Below are 25,041 nucleotides of genomic sequence, written 5' to 3'. Positions count from 1 at the left end.
GCCCTTTGAGATCAGTCTTTTATAAAGGGCCAGGGTTAGGTCCAGTAAACGCCCTCTTACTTTCCCACTTAGTGCAGACGGCCTGAGACCCAATAAGCACAGGTCCTGGATAGGGCGCAACTCCGTACCAAATAACTGGGATAGGATAGACAATATTTCCTTCCAACCAACCTGAAGTACTGGGCACTCCCACACCATATGGTCAAAGTCTGCTTCTCCCCCCCAACATCTCGGGCACGCCCTGGGGGCCCCCCGTATATACGGAATAGTCGGTGTGGTGTTAGGTACGTCCTGTGCAGGTAATTGTATTGAATGTATTTTAACCGCGCATTACGTGAGATCGTCCGGGGGTAAGCCAACGTTTTGTTCCATTTTGAGTCAGACAAGTCCCGCCCGATCGTACCTCCCCATCGTTCCCTCAATGATTGCAAGGGATCTAATATGGCCTGTAACTGGGCCCGGTATATTTTGGTTATCAAGTGAGGTTCCTCCCCTGACGTTAGTAGGAGGTGCAACACTCCTTGGGGAGTGGGCTCCGCGTTTATCGTGCACCAGTAGTCTTTCAGTGTGTGCACCAACTTCCCGAAAAGCAGGAACTGACCTCGGGGAACACCCGCGCCCGTTAAGTCAGCAAATCCCCTCAGTACGCCTCCCTCAAATAGCCCACCCACAGTCTCAATCCCCGCACTCGTTCAGGGACCAAGTCCCAGACTTCCCGATCCCTTCCCCCCAGACACCAGAGCCAGTGCCGAGAGCGGTAAAGCCGAGGAGTATGGCGGGCCCACTCCTGCCCTTTTCGCACACCTCTTCCAGCATGCCATTGCGACACTTAACATTATGTTGTTTCCAGGTAGGGATATTTTCCTGTCTGTCATGCGTGCCGTGATCCATGCCGTATCCATTACCCCCTGGGTGGTCCACAGGTCCAGGTGTCCTTTGCCCGCCAGCCAACCGGACACCCACTGTAGTTGGGATGCCAAGTAATAAGCCTTAAAGTCGGGGGCACCCAGTCCTCCCACATGGGTCGTCCTACAAATGGTCGTAAGTGCGGTGCGTCTGCGTCCATCGTCCCAAATTAGTTCACTGAGCAACACGTTCAAGTCACGGAACCATGCTGGGGGGATCAGCAATGGTAAATTGACGAAGTAGTAGAGGAGTCGGGGAAGCATAATCATTTTGGACAGTGCCACTCTGGCCATTACTGATAATTTCAGGGAGCGCCAGAACTCCACCGAGGACCTCAAGGATCGAAGCGCTTTGCCAAGGTTACCCTCTCTGAGATCTCCCAATTCGTGGAATATTTGAATACCCAGGTACCTGAAGGACGTGGGGCCCAGTTTACGTCTATTGGGCATGTTGCTGGGCGCGCACAACCAGGGGTTAAGGGAAACACATACGTTTTGCTGCGGTTAAGGCGCAGTCCCGAAACTGCCCCAAAGTCCTCCAAAGCCCCAAGGGCCCAGGGGAGACCACCAGTACCGTCCCTAAGATAAATTAGTATATCATCAGCATAGAGGGAGACGATGTGCTCAGCTGGTCCCCATTTGACCCCCCTACCCACACCCTCCTCCCGCAACCGGGTCGCCAGGGGCTCAATTGCCAGGGCAAACAGCAGTGGGGAAAGAGGGCACCCCTGTCTAGTACCACGAAACACAGGATATGCTCTAGAGATTGTCCTGCCTGTCTTCACTCTTGCCAGTGGGGACGAGTACAACAGGTCCACCCATCTAACCCAGCTCTCTCCCAGGCCCATTTTTAACATCATCGACCTCAGGTAGTCCCACCTAATTGAGTCAAAAGCCTTCTCGAAATCCACCGCCAACAGGGTCCCCGCCGGCAGTTTCAGTTCTTCGGGCATGTGTAAGATAGAGAAGAATCGCCTAAGGTTCAGGGAGGTGCTGCGACCAGGAATAAAGCCATTTTGGTCAGCATGCATCAGTGTGGACATGTGCTGAGGATCTTGAAGTCGCCTTTTAGCATAGATAACGGGCGGAAGTCGGCCACCGAAGCCTTCCTGTTGGTTGCCTTGGGGAGTGGGACTACCAGCGCCTCACGCAGTGTGCATGGCAGCTCTCCCTTCTGTATTGCCTCTGCGTACACTTCCGCCAAACAGGGAGTCAGTAAAGAATTATATTTTTTGTAAAAATCCATAGGAAGACCGTCTGTACCAGGGGTCTTCCCAGGGGCCAGCTGCGCTATGGCACCATTTATCTCCTCCATGGTCACTGGCCCTCCTAGATTGTCCCTGTCCTCGAGACTCATCACCGGCAGGGGGATCTGCGACAAGTAGTTGTCAAATGTCGCCGCATCCAGGTCGTTAGGTCTCCTATACAGGTGTGTGTAATAATCTCTGAATGCGTCATTGATGGGGCCTGGGCATAGTCTACAGTTTCCCCCACTGTCTAATACACTTGTGATGGGTTCGTTGTCTCCGTTCGGGCGCACTAACCATGCTAGTAGCTTACCCGACCTCCCCTCCTCTGACTGTTGGGATGCCAGGTATTTTTGCATGTTATGACATCTGAGCCGTTCTTCAGCCTGGGAGTGTTCTCTGCGTGCACGGTTATATTCTTCATCTGCTTGCGTTACAGGGCCCTGCCTCAGCTCCCCCTCATGTATGACCTTCTCCAGGGCAGTTAGCTCCCTCTCCAGAGTGCGCCTCACCCCGGCCGACTGCCCAAGACAGAAACCCCTCGTCACCACCTTAGGTGTCTTCCACTCCACGGCCCTGGAGGGGGTGGATCCTTTGTTAGTTTCAATGTGTTCTGTCAGGTGACTGCGCAGCGCCTCTCTATACGCCTGATCTTCAAGTGTCGCGGGGGCCAGTCTCCATGATGGGATGGGTGGCCTATCCTGTGATACCCTCAACGTTAGTAGTAGAGGGTTATGATTCGATATTGTGCGAGCAAGGTATTCGGAATGGGTCATACCCCGAGCCAGCCCCGGAGTGCAGACCACCCTGTCAATTCTGGTGTGGACCCGGTGGAGGCCAGAGTAAAATGAGTAGTCCCTGACGGTCGGGTGCTGCACCCGCCAGATGTCCACTAATCCCCATGTGCTCAGCCTCTCAGTTAGGCTTTGTGCTATTTTAATTGATATTGCCCCTTGAAGTGGTGGGGTGGACCTGTCCATGTTTATATCTAGTACTGCATTGAAGTCCCCTCCTATTAGTACTTCCCCCGTGCGTTGGCGGGTGAGGTGTCTTGATAAGCCCGTCATGAATGAAACCTGGTCTTGATTAGGGGCATAAATGCAACTCAAAACTATCGGAGTCCCATGTAGCTTCCCCTCCAGTATCACAAACCTGCCCTCTTTGTCTATGTTAGAAGAATCAATTGTCAGAGGGACCCCCGCTCTAATCCAAATCAGTGCGCCTCTCGCATAAGCTGAGTATTCTGTAGCAAACACCTGCCCCCTCCACCTCCGTCTTAGTTTCTCTCCCTCCCCCAGTGCCAGGTGGGTCTCCTGCAACATTGCTATCTGCACCCCCCTTCTCTTTAGGAATGACAGAATTCTATGCCTTTTGGCCGGAGTGCCCATCCCCCTGACATTCCAGGTTATAAAATTGTAGTGTGCCATCTTGTTCTCAGAACCTGACAATAGCGGGCCTGGTGCGCCGGGAATTTAATTGACCCCCCCATATGCCTATTCCTTTACTGTGGACCGATTTCTCCACCCATGTTGCCGATTTAACTCGTAACTGTAAACCCCAACTCCCCATCCCCAGGGCGCCTACGGAACTGTAGGTTGCCCAATAAACTGTGCAACAGCACAACTTTTTCAAACACATAACTGCAGTACTCGCCAGCCAAGTCGGACAGGCGAGAGTCGAGTCAGGGGGGGAGCCAGGTCCGGAGGGGCCACTCGTTCAAACAGCATGCCATGTCTCCGGGCGCCGCTACATGTCCGGGCTATCCGAGCTCGTGGGCTGTCTGTGGGGTCACCCTCGGCACTCGTGGCAAGCTCTCGGAGTCACCGGCAGAGGACACCATCGTATCGTCAGACTCTTCTTCAGACGCTCCTCGGGGGGACACCGCACCTCCCACCCGGGCCGCCGCCTCCAGGGCCGCCCTCCTGTCCGTTTCTCTCTGTGTTTGCGTTGGTGCCAACCGTGGACGGTCTCTGGACCTCTTCCCCCTCGGGGCTCGGCGGGTTCTTCTCGCTCCAGAGTTCTCATGCGCAGGTCGCACCGTTTGGGATCCGTGCCTCTCAAGCCACTCCCATGCCTCCTCCGGGGATTGGAAGAATGTGGTCTTTCCCTCCACAATCACTCTTAGCCTTGCCGGATATAGTAGCGAGTACTGAATCCCCTCGTCTCGCAGGGCTAGAAATGAGGCTCGACTGTTCTGGACCTCCAGTGTGAAGTCCGGGAACAGTGTCACTTCCCCGTTTGCTACTTTAAACGGGCCCATCTCTCTGGCTTTCTGTAGGAGGATGTCCCTGTCTCTGTAGTGCAGGAGTTTAGCGATTACAGCACGGGGAGGTCTGCCAGGGGCAAGAGGTCTCAATGGCACTCGATGAGCCTGTTCCAGGGTATAGAAGGGGGTAAGGCACCCCGGTGCAACCACCGTGCTCAACCATTTCTCCAGGAAGTCCACCATGTTTGTCCCTTCGGTCCCTTCGGGGAGGCCCACCACGCGCACATTGTTCCTCCTGTTTCTTCCCTCTGCATCTTCGGCACGTTGTTCAAGTCTTGCCACTCTGCCGACCAGCGAGGTTACCTCCGCTGCTATGTCTTTCTGCCTCGGTGCGATGTCTGCCAACGTGGTGTCCGCTTCTTTGACTCTGTCAACCAGCTTATGATGATCAGCTCTCAGGAGCCCCACCTCAATTGCAACTTGGTTGATGTCACGTTGCAATGTTGACTTTGTATCCTCTATGGCCCCCAGTATCTTGTCTAGGGTGTCCTGAACTTTAGTTTGTGACTGATTCAGTGAGTCCGCTTCACCCTCCCCAGGCGGCGCCTTGGAGTCCATGGCTCTGCTCTTGTGTCGGCCCTTGGGGGGCATCGGTCCAGCAAGGGAGTGTACACCGGGAGGCCCGGCAAACAGCCCGTGCGCGTTCATGCGAACCACAATTGAGTTTGTCCCCTTGTTTCAGTCTCCGCAGCTTTAACTTCTGCTCACGGACATTTCTGGCCGAGCTCCAAGTGCTCCGCTGGCCATGCCCTACGTTCGGTTCTAAGGGCAGGGGGCTCTCGTGCAGCCGATCGTGGCCGGCTGCCACCTGTTTCAGTTCTGGCTCCTCCGCTCGTTCCTCCTGCCAGGCCCCTTCCCGTCAACCGGAACCAGGCGCTCGCCGCAGCCCTGGCTTAGCTGTCCCCCCACGTGGGGCACTCACCCGCTCTCCAGCACCTCCTACATGGTCGTGACTGTTCACCTGTTCGTGCACAATGTCTTCTCTTAGGGGTTGATTGTGCCCCAAGACGTCCGACTGTTTCATGGTCTCCCCATGTCAGGCAGCTGGTCAGAAGCTCCCCGCTGTGCGCTCTTCTCCTAGGGCGTGATTCATGGGGTCCCGCGCCCCCACTCGGTGTCTCCACAGGTGATCCCCTCTGCCAGTCCGCTCACCGCGTCGCCGTCACTGTTCCCAGGTGCTCCCACTGGGCCTAATTCAATGCCCTCGGGCCGGCTCCAGTGAGATCAGGGCCTTTGCGCCCACTTCACCGGTTCCAGGGAAAGCACCCGCTGGGGCGAGGTCCCTCCAGGGCCCTCCGTACCCCTCGGGCGCTCCGGGACTCCAGGATCCACAGTCCGGCCGCGTGCTGCCGATGCAAGCGCCACCATACGTGGGCCGCTCATTCCGCTCCTGCTGCGGTTGCTGCACTACGCAAGGTTGAGGCTTCCAGTGAGGGGAGGGGCCGCAAGCCACTCCTCGTTACGGGCTGAGCAGCACGGTCCGCTGCTCGTCCCAAGTCCGCGTCTGGGGCCCGGCTGCGCCGCCCAGCGATCCGTCGTAAGGTGCCCTCACTCCGGGACTCCAGGATCCACAATCCGGCCGCGTGCCGCCGACGCGAGCGCCGCCGCACGCGGGCCGCCCACTCCACTTCTGCCGCGGCCGGCTGCACTACGCAAGGTCGCGGCTTCCAGTGAGGGGAGGGGCCACAAGCCTCTCCTCGTTACGGGCTGAGCAGCACGGTCCGCCGCTCGCCCCAAGTCCGCGTCGGGGGTTCGGTCGCGCCGCCCGGCGATCTGCCGCAAGATGCCCGCACTCCGTCAGCGGGCGGCCTGGACCAGCGCGTTGAACAGGATTATTCCGGGCGGCCCCTCTGGAGCTGGTTAATCAGGCGTCCGCCATGTTCCGGACCCCGCCCACGCCCCTCATTGTTTTGCGTTACTTAACGCCAAGGGGGTGTTACATGGGTGGTACATGCACATTCCCATGCAACCATCCATGCCTTTTGATGTAAAACCCTATATACAAACAATAGTAGGCAGGGTTTTGTGCCAGAAGTTAATACCATGAGAAAGCAGGTGTTAAAAGGAGAAATGTTTTATTTTCTCCTCTCTTGTCCAACTTTGCACGGGTGCTGCACTGTGCAGCCCACACACAACGAAAGAAAAGTTTTCAAGTGTGTCTATGCATAGCATTTTGTACTGGAAGGCTAACTTTCCAGTACAAAACCTATGCTAGACTCACGCACACACTCTTCCACTATGGTGCAAAGGTGTGTGTGTGTGTGTGGCACTAGGGTGAGGGAAGGCAAGAGCCATATTTCTATAAATATGGCACTCCCCTGCTCTCTCCTGCTCATGCAGCACAGCATTTTTCGCTGCTGCACTGCACTGTGTGACTATTTAGTAAATCTGGCCCTTAATGTCTATTCTTACAAAAAGCCTGTTTCAAAGTGCTGCCATATTGTCAAATCAGTGGAGACACAGGGAAACATTATTTGGCCAGGATCAAACAGTTGGTTAAAATATTAGACCCAGGTCTGCAATGCACTCCTACTTCGGGCAAAGGCCATATATTTATCACTGTACTGCTATTATGTGACTACACTATGTGACTGGGCACCTCTCTTCTCCAGGGTAATATTCAGTCCATTTATTAAATCACGCTGGCTAGTAATCTTTACACTGAATCACAGTACTCCCAATCTAGCCAAAAAGGGAGCAGCAGAGCAATAGGTTTAGAAAAGTGATAGCCCAAGAGCACACAATTTGGTCAAATGTAAGACCTGGATTAAAAACTGCCAACAACTGGGGTGCCAGTGATTCTGATAGCAAGGTGAAAGGGCAGCCCCTGCCCCTGGCAGGCAATTGTCACTTTGTTATGGGCCCTGCCCAGCTTTAGAACACAGTGTTATTTCCATCATGAAGGAGAGATCAGATATCAACTATACATGGTTAAAGTGTAACCAGTGGACCAGGTCCTGTTACAAAGAGTACTTACTGGACTGTATGTGTGGTAAATATTGATATTTACCCCTGGTGTTTCAAAGCTTAAGATTACATTCCATTTAAATACCAGATTTCATTTTCTAAGCTTGTTACTCAAAATTTGAAATAGCGAGCAGTGAAGGCTTACTCCTGGAGGTGGGAAAGCGAATAGAACTTAAATATAATATGAAGAGTAATCAAGCTTGATAAACTCAGTCTTCAGCTGAGTTATCCTTTAATATAGCCTATCTTAGAGGGAGGTATTTAGAATAAAACCCCAAAAATCCAGTATGTGACTCATAGTTCTCCTGATCCCAAATACACATTTTCTGATGCCTTTGCCCTCGCAATGAGTCTTCACACGTGCAGTGTGTCTCCAAAGTCACATATTGTCCTGTGAAGTGATAACGAAAAGTTGTCCACCTAACTTGAGACCCTCCCAGCGATGGCTGCAAAGTTTTAGGGAAGGGAAAACTCCCCTTCTGGGCTTTTCAGTGCCAGACCATAGATGTGATGTCCGGGGCAGGAGGCCACATCTCATGGGCATTGCAGCACTAACCGATAGCTGTGAGGCCAAGGGGATGGGACCACTCTCCCCTGGGCCTCACAGCTCTGGATGGTGGCCCTGGATGATGATGGAGTGGTCCAGGGGAGGGAACACCCTTGCTTTGGGCTTGAATTGCTACACTTTTGCTGCAAGCCCCATGGAAGAGAGTTCTCCTATTCTGGGTCCCCCTCTCCTGGGACTCGCATCACTAGAGCATGGTTACGAGGCCTAATGGTCAGGAGGCCTCTACCCTATGCCTCATAGCCATGGATAGCACTGAAAGGCCTTGTGGAGAGCCCTTCTCCTCTGGACCTCACAGCCAAGGCTCAGTGCTCCTTCCCCTAACCCTCTCTATGCTACACCAGGACTGAGAGGCCCAGGAGAGGGGAGGAGAGGGCCATTAGTGTGCCCCTACCCACCCCACCTGGCTAACGTCATTTAGTTGACGCTTCTCCCTCTCCTAACCCTCTCAATGCTACACCAGGACTGAGAGGCCCAAGAAAGGGGAGGATGGTGCCATGCGTGGGACCCTACCCAAGGTCCCCAGTGAATTTGTCTCACCGTGCTGTACCCTTGGCCTTGTTAGGGGCATAACAATCGGTAGTGCAGCAGGTGCAGTGGCAACAGGCTCAGAAGTATTAAGGCCCATATTTATACTCTTTTTGTGCCAAATTTGCATCATTTGCATCCCACAGTTTTCAACCAAAAAGTATAAATACGGGCCTAAAAGTCCAATGTTACCAAATTATGGCTTTACTGTACTGTGCAGCCAGGGGATGAGGTTGAGGGGACATTTTTACTTTGCACCATGGCACCAGGGCTGTGCTTCTTTCCTCTTCATGGGCCTCACAGTAATGCTCTAGAGCTGTGGAGCCAGTGAGTGGCCCTCCCTATCCTGGACCTCACAGCTATTGTTGGACAGTGATGAGAGGCTAAAGGGAGGGAGTCTGCTGCACTGGGCTTTGCAGCACAAATTCAAAGACTCCATGACCAGGGCAAGACGCGCCCTCTAAAGGGCGTAGCTATCAATAGTGTAGGAAGTACAGTGGGACCATAGTCTTGGGGGGTTTTGGTCTGATGCACCCACAATATGGCTGTATTTTATTGTCCTGTCAGTGACCACAGGATACTGGAGAGGAGCAATTTAACTTGCTTGTTCCATTGGCCGATGGCAGCACTGTTAGACCACTGGCCCTGCTCTCCTGTGCCTTGTAGACATGATCCAGTTCTGTGAGGCACAAGAGAGTCCTCCTCTCCCCTGGATCTCACAGTCATGGTCCAGTGCACTGAGGCCTACCAAACTAGGGTTTTAAGGTGCAGAATTGTTCTTAATTTTAGAAGTTTGTCCTGGGTCCTACAGCAAGCTACTGCTGGAATCCAAATGCCTAACCTTTTTTGCTTGCCAAGGGACTGATGTAGGCAAGCTGGCTAATTAATAGGGGTGCAAAACAAATAGTTTAGCTGGGAAACCTGGAGCGGCCCATCCCTGTTTGTCACAACACTGACTCTGGGAACAACCACTGTGACGAGGTGGCCAGCATTTGCTAACATGACGCCTGGGAGGCAGGACTTGTACCACAGAACGAATATAATGTATTTCCATGTAGCAGAATTTTAAAATATATATACTTATTGTATTTGTTTTAATAATGATTTTTATCATTTTACTGATATCCACACCAAGAAAGCTGCATCTTACAAAGCTTCCCAACAAAAGTCAATTGATAGCACTTCATGTGAAGTCATTTCCTGTGATTTCATACTGTATGCAAATTAGAGGGGCTCCACACATTCACGTTCTTCCCAGGGCCCCAAAAGTCCTAGAACCGGACATAGATGAGAGGTGGACGAGTCACTAAAGGCTCAATCCTGACTCAAGCTAGATCTCTGCCTCTGGCTCGGCCTTCCACACACTCACACTGTACTCCAAGCCCACTGCTGCAACAGAGGAGTTGTAAACCAGTGCCAAGGGCTTTTTGCATTATTTAGCAACAGCAGATTACATGGCTCTGGGATGCCTTTGATTTCGTTGGAAGGGGGAGAAAGAAAAAGGAAGGAGCAGACTGCGGGTCGGGGGGGAGTGGTTTGAGAGATACAGAGAGGAATAAAAAGAGGAGACAGAGACACAGAGATGAGCAAGAGATGAGCGAGGAAGGGTAGATATAGTGGCAGGAGAAACAGCGAGAGATGGGTGAAAGAAAGAGAAAGATATAGAGGGAGGTAAAGTGGAAAGAGAAAGAAGAGAGACCTGAGGAGGCTTAATCGGGGAGAGAGAGAGAGAGTGAGAGTGTGAGAGAGAGAGAGAGAGATAGAATGCACAGCAAAATTATAAAAGATAGAAAGATAGAAATAAAGAACGAAACAGAGAGACAGCAAGAGAGTGTGTGTGGGGGGGGGGTGTATACAAGTAAAAGACAGAAAGGGGGACTAGGGAGGCCAACTCAGAAAGATAGTGGGACAGAGAGAGAGAGGGAGAGTAAGAGGAGGAGAAAAAGAACAAAAAGCCGAAGTGCATTTGTGTGAGGAAGAGGAAGTAAATGTGTCGGGTTGAATAATTGGCAGGAGAGGGCAATCTTAGATCATGACCAGTGATCGTAGTCAGACATCATGGAAAAGATTCGCATTTTTGTTGTCTTGGCTCTTCGAGCAAAGCTGAATCCCTGACCACTCCTCGAAATTCTCTGTTTTTCCAATTTCTATATACGAAGAAAATTGTAAAAACGGCAGCTCTTGAAAGCGTATATTATAATAAATGATGAATTCGAAAAGTTGCAGTTTTCATCTGCACTATAATATATTTTTTAAAAGCTTTCCCAGTCTTCTTTAAAATGTATACATTTTGTTCAAGCAGCATCTAAGTGTTTATTTGCCTTTAATTGTATGTATATATGAAAGTCATTCGAACAAATATCAACTATCAGGGTGTACTTGCAATTCATTCTGTGTAATATATTAAAATATGAATATAAAGAGAAGTGGCTGCTTTTGCCAGCGCTGCCATTTACTTAAACTTACTTATATATCTTTAAAAATATAAAATGTAATATAATACAAAATATAATAAACTAAAATATAAAAAACAAATTTATGTCTAAGCAGCTTGTGAGTGATGATCGTAGATGTAAGACTGCCAAACATTACGATCTATTAAGAAACTGAAGGAGTTATTGTACGATTCTTACGGGAAATCGTAGCCCATTGGTTGATTCCTTGGTTGCCTCTACAATTATATCCATCCAGAAATTCAGCCGATCTTGTCTGGCAGAGTGTTCGGTGTTGAGTTTCCTGAAGCGCTGAATTAATAAAAGGTTTTGAACTACGGACCTTAGGTACCTGCCAAGAAAGAAATGGTAAGGGGTAAGGGTAAATATGCTGTAAAACGCTGTAAAACGCATCGATACAACAGGAAACCTTTCACTGAAATAATTCACTTACAAGTATACTAAGCTTAATTTTCATCACCAGTCTGTGACTCAGAGCAAGGCAAGCAACCATTGGCAAAGCCAAAAGAACCGCGCCTGCTGCTATGCTCTTGCCTTTGATAATGTTTTTTTTTTTAATAATGTTGTTTTTAAATCTTTATAACAAATATATAGAGAGGTTTGCAAAGAAAGAGAGATACATGAATAGAATGACAGCGTTGCAAATCGATTGATAGGGTTATGTACATAGATGGCACAAGGACATCTTAAGGATCGTGGGGTCCCTGGGCCAAACATTTTTTGGGGCCCCTGTTCGGAACAGATAATAATTTATGATCCCGTTTCAGCTCTTTCATGCTCTCTGTGGCCAGGTCACTGACAATGCACTGGAACACTTGTCCAAATTCCTAATGTGCTCACATGTAATATTCAGGCATGCTGAAAGGTGTTTTTAATATTGTAACACAGCAGCAGCTCACTAATATTAATGCAAATAATCTCTGTGACAACCTCCCATTACTTATATGTGAACCTCTTTTATAGCTGTTGCATGAAACATGAACATACTTTCTGCAAATTTTCTTTAATAGATTATCCCACCTCACTCACATTAAAAATAAATTAAAGGAAAACGATATTTAAATCAATCTGTTTAAGAATTATTCAAGGTCAAGGTCATCAGGGTAAGAATTGTGGCAGTCCTGGCTCTTTTCGGGGGGTCCCTGAAAGGCAGGGGCCTGGCCAGAGCCCACTCTGCCCATGCCTTAAAACGTCTCTGAGATGGCGTTACTTAGATAGAGAGGTTTGCAAAGACAGCGAGGTTTGCAATGATAGATAGATAGATAGATAGATAGATAGATAGATAGATAGATAGATAGATAGATAGATAAATAGATAGATTTTTTAAAGTGTGGGTGTGAGAACGACTGTGAATGTGAATCCATGTGTGTATTTTTGGTAGTGCTTAAGTATGTATATATGTATCTATGCTTGCATGTATGTACTTGTACGAACAAGCTTTAGTCAGGATGAGAAAGTATCTGTCATATGCATAAATCAGTTATTCGATTAGTGGGCATGAACGATTGTTTAAATAAGTGTGTAAGTAAATGTGCAAGGAAATTAGCGTAAGTATAAGTGAGCATCTGAATTTATTACTGAGCAGAAATAGGTGTGTTTGTGTGTGAGACAGACTTTTAAGTGTGCTAATGAGTGTAATAAGTACGCTATTAACAGGATTTAATGGTGGTTGCCTGCCTTTTCTGCAGAATGTCAGTGATGGACATCTGCAGCACATTAGTGACTATGGGTATGTGTGATACCAAAGCAGGCACACGTCCTTTACTACCAGCATGAGTCTACAGTGAGATAATGGAAAATTCAAATGTGCCCTCTTTTTTCCCTTCTCTGATTCTGGCAGCTGTGGGGGCCATGCAGCAGGGCTGTACAGGCCTATAGGGCAATCGGGCAGTGCCAGATAAGCTGGTCTGGCAGATTGGTGTGTGGACCATTTTTTAAGCTTTTAAGCAGTTGTGGGCTGTTTTTTTGGCCCGGTGGTCTGGTTTTTAGGTTTTGCCTGCACAGCGCTTGTGCTGCGCTTGTGAAATCTATTGTTATCATAAGTCTTAGAAGGGCTTACATCCCGCCCTTTCTTTAGATTGGTTCCTGTGCTTGACACTTACTTTGTCTCCATTTCTATTGGCTGTAGCATACTATTTCTGTTGTTCCTTATGCTTTTTTCTCTTATCAGTCTTCTGTGGCCCAAATACTGCTTTAATACGTTGTTCCTGTGTTTGCTCCTTACTTTTGCTACGTTTCTTTTGGCTGTAGGTTACTATTTCTGTTGTTCAACGTGTGTTTTTCTCTTATCAGTCTCCCCTGGCCCAAGTACTGTTTTAATCCACTTTCACTTTGTTGGAACTTCTTGTGAGCACCACTGCATGCTTTTAAGCAGTAAACTCACTACTCCCCCCCACGGCCGAAGCAGGGATCTACTCTAGTGCTCCCTGTTGTTTGCAAATTGACCAAGTAAGAAGCCAGTGCTTGCAGAGACTCTGTGGATCCTACAAAGCCATCTTTGCTAGGTGACTAATTATTGGGCATTCCAGATATTGCTGTCTCTTTCTCTTCTGTAGAGAAGTCTCCCTCTAGTTTCCTTTGTACTTTCTTGCTGTTTCCCTCATGCTTCTCCTACCCTCAAACACTCTTCCCCTTCTCAAATATTTCCTTCACCTCTCCTTAGAGCTATTTCATTGTGTCCCTACCTCTACCAAACATGTTTTCCTAATTCTTAAAACCCCAGTTCCTTCGTTGTTCTCTTCTACCTCGCTGCTGTTGACACTAAGCAGCATTGGTGTTCTCCATCTGCATGCACTCAGCCTGCTCCTCCATTGCTCTCCTGCCCCTCTCCGTCATAAGGGCACAAATCACTTCACCAAGCCCAAGAGTGATGTAATATGTGAGGTCACAAGCAGTGCATTGCGGTGGTGTAAGTGATTGTTAGCTCAGGTAACTATAGCTGCTGAATTTAACTAGAGGATGTGTGTAGCCGTAGTAAATTCTTTCTCATGAGACTCGACTTGCTCAAGGAGACATTCTTGCAGAATGCAACAGTGTAAACTTGCAACAGGTACAAGGTCGTCTGAACTAGTAAAGACAATGGAACTACTGACTGAGCCTGGGAGAGTAAGATTCGTACCTAATATTCTACCCATTGGAGACGTCAATTACAGGAGCCAATAAACTATGTGAGAACTGTGCTAATGTGACAATTTTAATGTGGCGACAAGTAAACCACTGGATGGAGATAATGGTGCGCCAAAACTTGCCCAATTGGAAATTAGGGGATTGTACAACAAGTTTGATATCATTCTTAGACACGAGGAGAAATCAGTTATTATATTCTATTCCTGAGCCATCGCAAGCCGTTACGTGCCTTCTTGCTATCACCCCGCCACTTTGTTACTCTGCTTAAAGAATTTGCTGTTTGACTCTTCAAACCATCCTCACCCTTGCCTTACCCTGTTCTTTACTTTTCCTCCTTATGAGGGAGGTATTCCTCATTGCCCGGTCTTGCTGAACTGTGCTGTGTTTCCTGGTGGATGGCGAACCAACTGATGTCCTGAGGATGAAGACTGACTCTGTATGCTGACCCATTACGGAGGGTAACTATATGATGATGAGATTGTAATTGTCTGTTTGCCTTTCCTTTCTAGGACCCACTGCTTATTTGATAGAGACCCTAGTTAGATGTTTTCTAAATTTGTGTAGCTAAATTGTTTTGCATGAAGCCCAACATGCGAATGCCAATTCGAGGTTAGTTGAGGGGTTCACTGAACGGACGCTAATAGACAAATGACTGATACAATGCTTTGTTGAATAATGCACTAATGATACTCTGCTAAGATTAATCCATGTTGACGTCGTGCTTTGTCCTAATGTTTATGATTTTTGCTTTGCTGAAATCTTATTCAAGTTGCCACATTATAACAGTGTTGATGTGTTTTATGATTTTGAGACTAATAAACCTGCTAGTAGATTGTAACCAATAGGGAATAAATATCATAACCCTTAAAAATTTTGTGTGGTTATTCATGACTGAAAGGCCATGGTGTGTTATGATTCTCATTGATAAATTGAATCGATTTGTTAGAGTGAATATTAATGATGTTATTGATCTATTGATTGGTATGTTGATTAATTGTCTCGTCCTAAGGTGTCTTCAATCAGGGTCAAAAGATTAATTGGCCTAAAATGAGTCCCAGACAAATTAAATTATCTAAGACGGGACGCGTTATCACAAGTACCGGCGGAGAGCTACAAAGAATAAAATTGGGCCAGAGTTTTTATTATTCTTATACAAATTATACACTGATCATAGCTTACTAGTCCACAAATATTCAAAGAGCAACGTAAGGGTTGGCATTGTCACCACTTGCTAATTCAAAATGGAGCTCATGAGGGACAAACATCATTGCTCCTATTTCATCCTCACAGACGTGATTTATTCCCACCTCTTATGTAATCATTCTTTCAGTCCTAGACCATCCCTTGGGCAGCCTGTGCACACCAACAAGGTAATATGATATCTATATGAGAAGGGCTCACAAGACATATAGCATTTGGGTAGAATCCTCTAATAGTCACAACGTTTTCTCATTTTCCGCCTTGATTTCAGGTTTACAATGCTATCAGTTAAATCATAGCATTTGTAAGCCCCAGCACTATCACCCCTAAGGGTATTTGGTTGCTGAGGGTGCCGTCCCTTCATCAAAAAGCCACATCTTGAGTTTCCTTCTGAAGTTCGCCAGGGAGGGAGCTGTCAAGAGGTAGAGGGGCAGGCTGTTCCAGGACTTGGTTGCAGGAGAAGGAGCGGTCCCCACTGCGGCTGCGATGGATGAGGGGGATGTGTGCGAGATTTAGCAAGGCAGAGAGTAGTTGTCTTGCTGGGACGGAGATGCTGAGTCGATGGTTAATGTAGGATGGCTCTAGGTGGACAGACTTGCATGCAAATGTGAAGATTTTGAATTGGAATCTCTTGTGGGTGGGGAGCCAGTGGAGGTTTCTTAGCTGTGGGGTGATGCTTGAGCGCTTGGAGAGGTTGAGGATGAGTCTGGCTGTGGTGTTCTGTAGGGTCTGAAGTTTTAAGTAGCTGGGAGACAGCATAAAGAGCATTGCCATAGTCGAGGCAGCTGGTGACCAGGGCGTGCATGACTGTTTTTCTGGTGTCGGTAGGGATTCATTTGAAGATTCGGTGGAGACTATGGAGAATGTAAAAGTAGGAGGAGGCAACTGAGTTTACGTATTGATTCATGCACAGTTAGCAGTCGAGGATGATGCTGAGGTCTTGCACGTGGTTTGATGGAGAGGGCATTGTTCCGAGTTCTGCTGGCCACCAGCTGTGGTCCCATAGGGAGATGAGTGAGAGGATCAGTTGAGTGTTGTCAGTGTATGAGACTATATTGAATCCGTAGGATCTGATGATGTCTACAAGGGGCGGGGTCATGTAGATGTTGAACAGGGTTGGGCTGAGGGAGGATCCTTGGGGTTCGCCGCAGGTGATGTTCTTGGGTGTAGGAGTGAAGGGAGGTCTGAAAGGAAAGAGGCGACCAACTTAAGGATTTTTTGTTGAGTGCCTATGTTGTGGAGTCTGTTGAGGAGAGTACGGTGGAAGACTGTATCGAAAGCTGCAGAGAGGTTCAGAAGGACTAGAGCTGCTGACTCTCCTCAGTCGAGGAGGGTCCTGTTGTCATCCGTGGTGGCAATCAGTCCAGTTTCCGTGCTGTGGTTGGCCTGGAATCCTGACTGTGAGGTGGTTTACTTCAAGGCTGTCAGTGAGCTGTTGGTTGATGGCTTTCTCAAGCACTTTGGCTGGGAAGGGGAGCAGGGAGATCAGTCTGTAATTTTTGAGGTCCCTGGGGTCGGCAGAGGGTTTCTTTAGAAGGGGTCTGACCTCTGCCTGCTTCCATTCATCCAGGAAGGTTGCCATGGAGATAGAGGTGTTGAGGATGTGGGTTTGTTCTGTGCTAATAGTGTTGGCTCCAAGGTTAAAAAGTTGGAGGGGCAGGGGGCAGTGGGTACCCTGGAGTGGATGGATGACATGATGGCTGTGGTGGTAGGCTGGAGGTGGAGGGTTGGGGTCAACCTTGTTGCATATGCTCGTGATATTGCTGTGGAAGTAGTCTCAGAGGGTGCCGCAGAGTTCCTGGGATGGGTGGATGGTGGTCTCTGTGGCTATCGGGTTAGAGAATTCCTTGATGATTCTGAATACTTTTTTTGTGTGGTTGGCTGTGGTGTCGATGCGGGCAGTGATTGCTGCTCTTTTTTCTGCCTTGATTTGGTGGTGGTAGTAGTTGAGAGCTGCCTTGTAGTTAGCTCTGTCAGAGGGGTCCTTGGTCATGAGCCATTGTTTTGCGAGTCTGTAGCAGTCACGTTTTCCCAAAAATATAAATAGCAACAACTGGCCAGTTTTATAGATCAAGTATTTTTCTTAGCCAAAAGCTGTATACAGTGGTTTCAGGTGGTGGGCCCTGGCACTCAATTTTGAGGACTAGAACTTTTTTGTTATCATCAAACTATGACCTAGAGCAAGAGAAAGAAAGAGAGAAAAGTAAATAATAGGTGGAACTATTTATAAGTTTCCTGATGACGGCTATGCTTAGTTTTTATGTTATAGGATACTTGAGATCAAATAAAAGGTTATTCCTACCTTTTATGTTACAAAGACTAATCTAATGAATTCATGTAGGGCATTACAATTGAATATGGCCACGGTGTCACACTCGCTTTTGAAAGCATGCAGCGAGTAAAAGAGGCTTGATTTGTTTGGATGGTGTAAAAAAGAGAACGAGGTACGGATAAATCATGAAATTTCTGTACACCAATATTGAGCAGTTCTGAGATCTATCTATCTATCTATCTATCTATCTATCTATCTATCTATCTATCTATCTATCTATCTATCTATCTATCTATCTATATCTATCTATCTATCTATCTATCAATCAATATATATATATATATCTTAACTAGTGGTGATCGCCACTTGGTACTTATTGTTAGGACCATGTTTCCATAGAAAAAGCATTTTTTGACCTGCCTATATCTTTGGCACCATTTGATGAATCTTCATGACATTTTACAAAAAAAGGTGTGCAGGTGATTCTTGTTGTGTATGGAAAGTTTCAGGATGATCCATCATGCGGGGGGGCCAAGAAAAAGGGAGGGGTCAAAAAAGTTGTGTTTCCCATGTTAGTTCTAGGACCTTTGAACATGACTAAAGACCGAACCACTGGACTGAATTACCTCAAATTTGCCAGAAAGCTAGCTTTCGGTTTGCAGATTGTGTTTTCACTTATTTGGTGTTAATCTGTTCAGTAATTTTTTAGATATTGAAGGGAGAATATATTTTTATATCTAGGGTCGCGGGTCCCCTCTCATGACTTAGTGATTAATAAGAGCTCGTACATGGAGTTGCAGAGCTCTGATTGACTACCAACACTTCAAACCAGGAAGTGTTGGCAGCCATCTTGGGACTCAGCTTCACCCAAGTCCCACAAAAAAAGTTTTTAAAAAAAAGACAAGTGGCAAGGACAGATTCACCCTAACCTCTTAGCTTTGGTGCTGGGGTCTGAGAGGAACCACCCCCATGGCTAAAAAACACTTTAAAAAAATGTTGCAATTTTGTGACTATTCTGTGGAAAAAATTCAAAAGCAATGGCAGGCTCCCATGCTTGCTTTTTACAAGCCCCCAGGTGGGCCACGTGCTGGGAGCATTTACATTTTCTATGTGGTGGGGCTGCACGGCCCCTACGCAGCCCTGGAGACCACCACCTCCCCGGGGCACTTTTCAAATATAATGTGGGGACACCCAGCCCCAGGAACCACCATCTCCCCAGGGAACTTTTCAAATATAATGAGGAGGGCCGCGTATCCTCCGCTGCAGCCCTTGAGAACCACCACCTCCCCGGGGCTACTGAGTAGCACAATGCAGGGGGGTGCGCGGCCGCGCAGCCCGGTTACCACCACCTGCCCGGGGCAAACAAACAAAAGTGAAGAGGGTCCGTTATGGAGCCCCGGGGACCACCACCTCTCTGGGACTACTGATTGTTGGAGGGGGCCTCTTGGCCCCCCTTGTGGAACCAATGATGGCCCTGGGGACTGCCACCCACCCAGCAAGGCCGGCTCCTGCTATGTCCTCGCTGTCCCTGCCTGCGTCTTTGAGAGGAAACTGCTCTCACAGAGAGGAAGTTCAGGGATCCTTCAGGCTCCCCCTACAGTCCCCAACATTGTCACTGGGTGCCCAGTGAGGTACCCAGGTCGCATGTCCAGGCCCCTGGGGATGGGTCCCCCTGGTTGAGATCAGCCCTGGGGATGGGGGCCATGCAGCCCCCTGCCTCCAAAAAATAAACTATTAGGCTGGGTCCTGGGGAATGGGGTCCCTGGGGCCAAGATTGGCCTAGGTAGGGGGGAAAGTGGCCCCCCCTCCCTCCAAAGAAAATTAAATGTTTAACTCGGGCTCTGGGGATGGGGTCCCCAGAGTGAGATCAGCCTTGGCAGGGGGACCTCGCAGCCCCTCTCCCCCCAAAAAACTGAATATTTACGCTGGGATGGGGTCCCCGGGGCCTAGATCAGTCTGAGGAGGAGGAGTGGCAATGCGATGTTGGGTTGTTATATGAGCCGGCCACAGGGCCTGGCCCCAGGCCAGGCCCTGCGGCCAACCCCTGGTGCATATGGACAAAGGCAGTGCGCAGTGCGGGGCTGGGTGGTTTTAGGAGTTGGCTGCAGGGACTGGCAGCAGGCCAACCCTAGCCATGTACGGCTTAAGACTGTGCGCAGTGGTGGTTGCATAAACGTTCAGTAATGAAAATTACTTTACATTAAAAAAATGTAGAAATTCACTGAAAAAAAACAAAAGGTTAAAGGGATATTCTAGTTAGGAAATAGATTTTTTTTTAAACATAGAAATCTACCTAAGCAACCCAAGGTTACAGGGACGTTATAGTTAGGCTCATATTTTAAACATACAAAACCATAAAAATTCACCTGTTATAGTTAGAGTTATCTCAAGTAACTATAACTTATGCCCCAAGGTAACCATAACTCACGCCCTCACCATGCACTGCTAATTGCCCCACAAATTACTTAACTGATGACATCTTTGATAACTTCATTGATAATATCAATGTAATTTTTGCAGTAAAATTGTTGAGGAAAAACTGTGCGGGGCGAGTTGCAGCTACCTTACGGTATGAGTTATAGTTACTTGAGATAACTCTAACTATAAAAGCTGAATTTCTATATTTCTATGGTTAGATATGTTTAAAATGTGAGCTGAACTATAACATCCCTAAAACCTTTGGTATTGTGAATGTCTATGTTTTATTAATTCTATTGCCCAACTATAACGTCACCTTTGGTATTTTCCGGTAATCTATCTATCTATCTATCTATCTATCTATCTATCTATCTATCTATCTATCTATCTATCTATCTATCTATCTATCTATATACATATTTATTATTATAAATATATGTATTGTATTGTCACGTTCATATAATGCTTCTTAAACTTGATGTACTCGCTTAGCATTCGGATTTTATGAGAATCCTGGGCATGCTTATCAGAGTGCAAAGTTGAACATGGTATTTGTTAGAGAATAACCTATTTGTGAAGTGTTGGTGAGGTGCCTGAGGTTTGGAGACATGCTTTAAACATGACGTGTCATTGTTACAGAGCTTAAGCTTTAGGTATTATGGAATAAATTGAGAACAGACGGGTTTGTGCAAGCACATACCTACTCTAGTTAGTGTTGATTATAATATAATAGTTCTATGTATTTATGAAAGGGAAAAGAGAAAGGTTTTAAAGCTGTTTGGAATTCAAGATGGTTGCTAATTACTCTTTTTCTTGTATGGAGAGAATTTCTTATCTTGACTGTTTGTAGTAGAAAGGGTTTTCTGCATTACAACATTTACAGAAAACTGGGTCACATAGGAGTCATTCTAGTCTAGGCTGAAGAGTTCTGGATTGGTGTTACAAATGGCGTTTTTGCTGAAGGATGAGGGGGGCTACACCATAATTTTTAACATGAGCAATGCACATTGCTTTGAACATGATATATGTCTAACCACATGCAGTCATTGTAGAGACTGAAGCAACTGTGATAAGCATGACCTTATTAAAAAATGATGCATCGATTATGGTATTTCTTGTGGCTACATAATCATCTCCCAGATTTCTCATCTTTTCTCTTCACTTCTGACAATCTTCCTGGCACGACTGGCTCCATGAGTGCATTCTCCCAGCAATAGCACCAAGTGGCGCCATGCGGCTTCAGCCCTGAGTTCTCCAACTGAATATTGCTATTTTGGAGCATAATTGGTGCCAATCAGTAAGTACACTGGCATCAGTTCCAGAATTGTTTTTCATTGGCCCATTTGCGGGCGTATTATGAGGCACCTAGCAAGCATGATTAACAGTGACAATTACAGTTAACAACATATTTCCATAGCTTAGGATCATATTAATCACAGCATTAACTCAAAGGGGAAGAGGGAATGTGTTGAAGAGTCAGAGTCTTCCTAATCAGTGCAGCCCTAATCCTTATCAGGGATAGCCAAGGCATCAGAGTGTGATGCAAATACTTCTAGCATTCTGGTAAAATTTCTTAACCCTTGGAAGTATTGCACATGGCGTTGGGTAACGCCTTTGAGACTCCAAATGGTGTTGAAACTGGGGGACTGCTTCTACCAAGAAGAAAAGGATTTCTCTTTCCTATCAACTTTGTGTTTGTTTGTGGGAAGATCACATGGGGAAATTGTTCCCTGCTGAGGGACTAATGATGGCAGAAAGGGAACACTTTGGCATATCCCCTTGGAATTGACCAACATAGCGTGACTACCTGCTGCATTACTTCTCTCTTATGGCTGAAATCATAACACAATATGCAGATGTCATGTGGGTCTCATAAGGACATATTCTTGTGTCATTTGTGACAGGGTTTAAACCCAGAAATCTTTGAAGGAGATACCTGATCTAGTCACGGTTGAAAAGCTGAGGAATTTTGGTGGTGAAACCCTTAGAAAAGCTTTAGATTTCGGTTGATGAGGCATGGAAAAATAGCAACTAATGCTAGGGCAACTATTTGTATCTACTGTTCTACAATATCATTGCCTCCAGTGGGCAGAGTTGAGGCTGAAGTGCATAGCACCAATGCTGGACAGCTATTGCTGGTGAGGGAAAAGGTTTCCATATCAAGTCTGGCAGCTGGAGGATATCCAGAAACTGAGGAATCTGCAGGAAGATGTAGCCATCAGAAGTTATCTTTTAGGATTTGTCTTGCAGCTGCATTCTGAATTCTCTGTAGAATCTGAAATATTTAGGGTCATATTTACTAAAAAGGGGCACAACACAGTGCTACTCCAAAATATGAAGTGCTGCATCACTTTAGAAATGCAGGGATGCACTGAATTTACTAAAATATGGCGCCCCTCTGTGTTCCCCCTGCAATGGCACTAAATTTAGTTATGTCAACCATAGTGCAAGGGTGTTTGCGTGCAGGGGATTGATTGTTTAGGTGCACAAAGGTGCCCCTTCCTGCACATAAACAATCTAGAATAGCAAGTTGCCACTTCTATGTGTGCTGCAGAATGCAGCACACATAGAAGTACCAAATTGTCATTTATGAATGATTGTTTATGTGCAGGAAGGTGTCCCTTCCTGCACATAAACAATCATTTACTGCCTTTTGCTCTTTCTATGTGTGCTGCAGAATGTAGCACAGATTGAAAAAGCAAAAATGAGGAGGTATGAGATTATTCCTTCTTGTTGTGCCATGCTAACGCCACCCCTGGGGTGGTGTTAGTTTTTAGTGGTGCCACATATTTCAGACTTGTAATTTTGGGGCAAAGTCAAAAGCAATGGGTGTTGCAGTGGAACGCTCACAGCAACACCCATTGCATGCCCCTCTGACCGAGAAAACTGTGTCAGAGGGGCCCATATTTACAAGGTAGCGTTAAGCCACAAAAAGTGGCTTAGCACTGCCTTGTAAAAGTGGTGCACTGCACAGCGCCACAGGAGCATCACAAAAAGTGACAGACCGGTGGCACAAGGGCCATGTAAATCTGGCCCTTAGTGTGATAGGTCAAAGTGTATACCATTGGAGCAGTCTAGACAGAAAAGCATTGGCTCACAGTGTCTTGTACTATTTGGTGGAATCCTAAGTAAGAAAAGATTAAGGGGGTGATTCTGACCGCGGCGGACGGCGGTCGCCGCCCGCCAAGCGGTTCCCGCCGAAAGACCGCGGCGGTCATTCTGGCTTTCCCACTGGGCTGGCGGGCGACCGCCGAAAGTCCGCCCGCCAGCCCAGCGGGAAACACCCTTCCCACGAGGAGGCCGGCTCAGAATGGAGCCGGCGGAGTGGGAAGGTGCGACGGGTGCAGTTGCACCCGTCGCGAATTTCAGTGTCTGCAAAGCAGACACTGAAATTCTTTGTGGGGCCCTGTTACGGGGGCCCCTGCAGTGCCCATGCCATTGGCATGGGCACTGCAGGGGCCCCCAGGGGCCCCACGACACCCCATACCGCCATCCTGTTCATGGCGGGTGAACCGCCAGGAACAGGATGGCGGTATGGGCTGTCAGAATCCCCATGGCGGCGCAGCAAGCTGCGCCGCCATGGCGGATTCCCATGGGCAGCGGAAAGTCGGCGGTACACCGCCGGCTTTCCGCTTTTGGCCGCGGCTGTACCGCCGCGGTCAGAATGCCCGGCGGAGCACCGCCAGCCTGTTGGCGGTGCTACCGCCAACCTCCGCCATGGCGGTAATTACCGCCAGGGTCAGAATGACCCCCTAAATGTAGTTGTCCCATCATGTAAAAGACTCTCTTTGGACTGACTTCATTTGAAGAATGAGGGAGAGTTTCATATCCATGTATACGTATACATCTAGATTCCTTCCTTTGAATGATGGTTAAAGGGTTTTTGGCCGAGGATAGAAGGTTGGTAGGTGTCCCTTTACCACAGCCTAGTATCTGAAGTTTTTAATGTGTTTAGTTAGAGGTAGTGTGTTCTCATCCAATGATCTACCTCGAAGAGGGATTGATAAATGGCACAAAAATAGAATTCAGATGAAGTTTTAATATTATTTATGCGCTGTTCATGTAGTTGTAGCAGTTGAGGGTAAAGGAGGAGATCAGGTTTGGTAATGGTCTTGATATATGTTAAAGACAAGAGGGACAATTGTGGATCCTTACTAGACTCCCGCAATCAAAAGAAAAAGGTTGGAGCCAGTGGACAAATGAGATTGATGTTAGATGGGAAGCAATCCAGTGGAGGATGGTTTCCCGCATCCCTGAAGGTTCGGACTGCAGAGCAGAGGTCTTCCAAAGGCCGACAATAACCAGTCCAATCCAGAAGATCCAATAGCAGAAATTACCCTACTCCACTAGAGACTACTGTGCTACTACCTAGGCAGAATCTTGTTTGGATGTTGAAAAGAACATTGTTCTCCTCGAGGTAAGACAATAAATGTGCATAGCTAATGTTTTCAGTCAGTTTGCCTAGAAGTGGACTATTGCAAACTGGTCGATAATTGAATGAGGGCATTCATTTTTTACAGATTTCAAGCCCATTGCCATCCCTTCACCTTTCTGATGATGTGTGGATGTTGTGGTGATGGTTACTTGAATGATGTCGTGAGGGCTGATGCCAGCTGGAGAAATAATGTTTAGAATAATCCAATGTTTTTTGATAGAAGCATAAAAATATATTTCAAGCAATGACCAGAAGGAATTCTCAGGAAGGCTGACAAACCTGGAGAGGGAGATCATAAAGGGCCATATGTACAAACACTTTTTCCCATAGACATAGAATGGGTAAAAACCTTTGCTACATCTGGCCCAAAGACTTTTAATGCACAAGGCTTTGAAGCTCTTCAAAGGTCAATAGCTTTTTAGTTGCTGACTGATATAGTTATTGTAATTACACTTAGCGAAATAAAACCAATTCTTACCAATAAGAATGTGCTGAAGTGAGTGCAGCCTTTACCAGGTTAGACGATATTGAATATCTTCCAGCAGCATCACACTAGTTAACTGACAGAACACAACATATGCCTGTATTCATATTTTTATAGTTCAACCATAGGTAGGTGGCAAGAAGGGTCTGTTACAATATTGATGTAGTGGGGAGAG

At 47.3% G+C, this 25,041-nt stretch overlaps 1 protein-coding gene across 1 annotated transcript in view; it reads right to left on the bottom strand.

Moving 5' to 3' along the window:
* MAP3K15 (mitogen-activated protein kinase kinase kinase 15) overlaps nucleotides 1-25,041 on the bottom strand; it is a 1,103,876-nt gene that overhangs the window by 359,346 nt on the left and 719,489 nt on the right. Inside the window, exon 10 of the mRNA XM_069204696.1 lies at nucleotides 11,112-11,262. Coding sequence (XP_069060797.1) covers nucleotides 11,112-11,262 — 151 coding nt within the window. The remainder of the gene's footprint in view (nucleotides 1-11,111; nucleotides 11,263-25,041) is intronic.

Source organism: Pleurodeles waltl, chromosome 8, assembly GCF_031143425.1.
Source record: "Pleurodeles waltl isolate 20211129_DDA chromosome 8, aPleWal1.hap1.20221129, whole genome shotgun sequence".
Lineage (NCBI taxonomy): Eukaryota > Metazoa > Chordata > Amphibia > Caudata > Salamandridae > Pleurodeles > Pleurodeles waltl.
The sequence above is the reverse complement of the archived record's forward strand: the minus strand, read 5'-3'. Positions and strand labels throughout refer to the sequence as shown.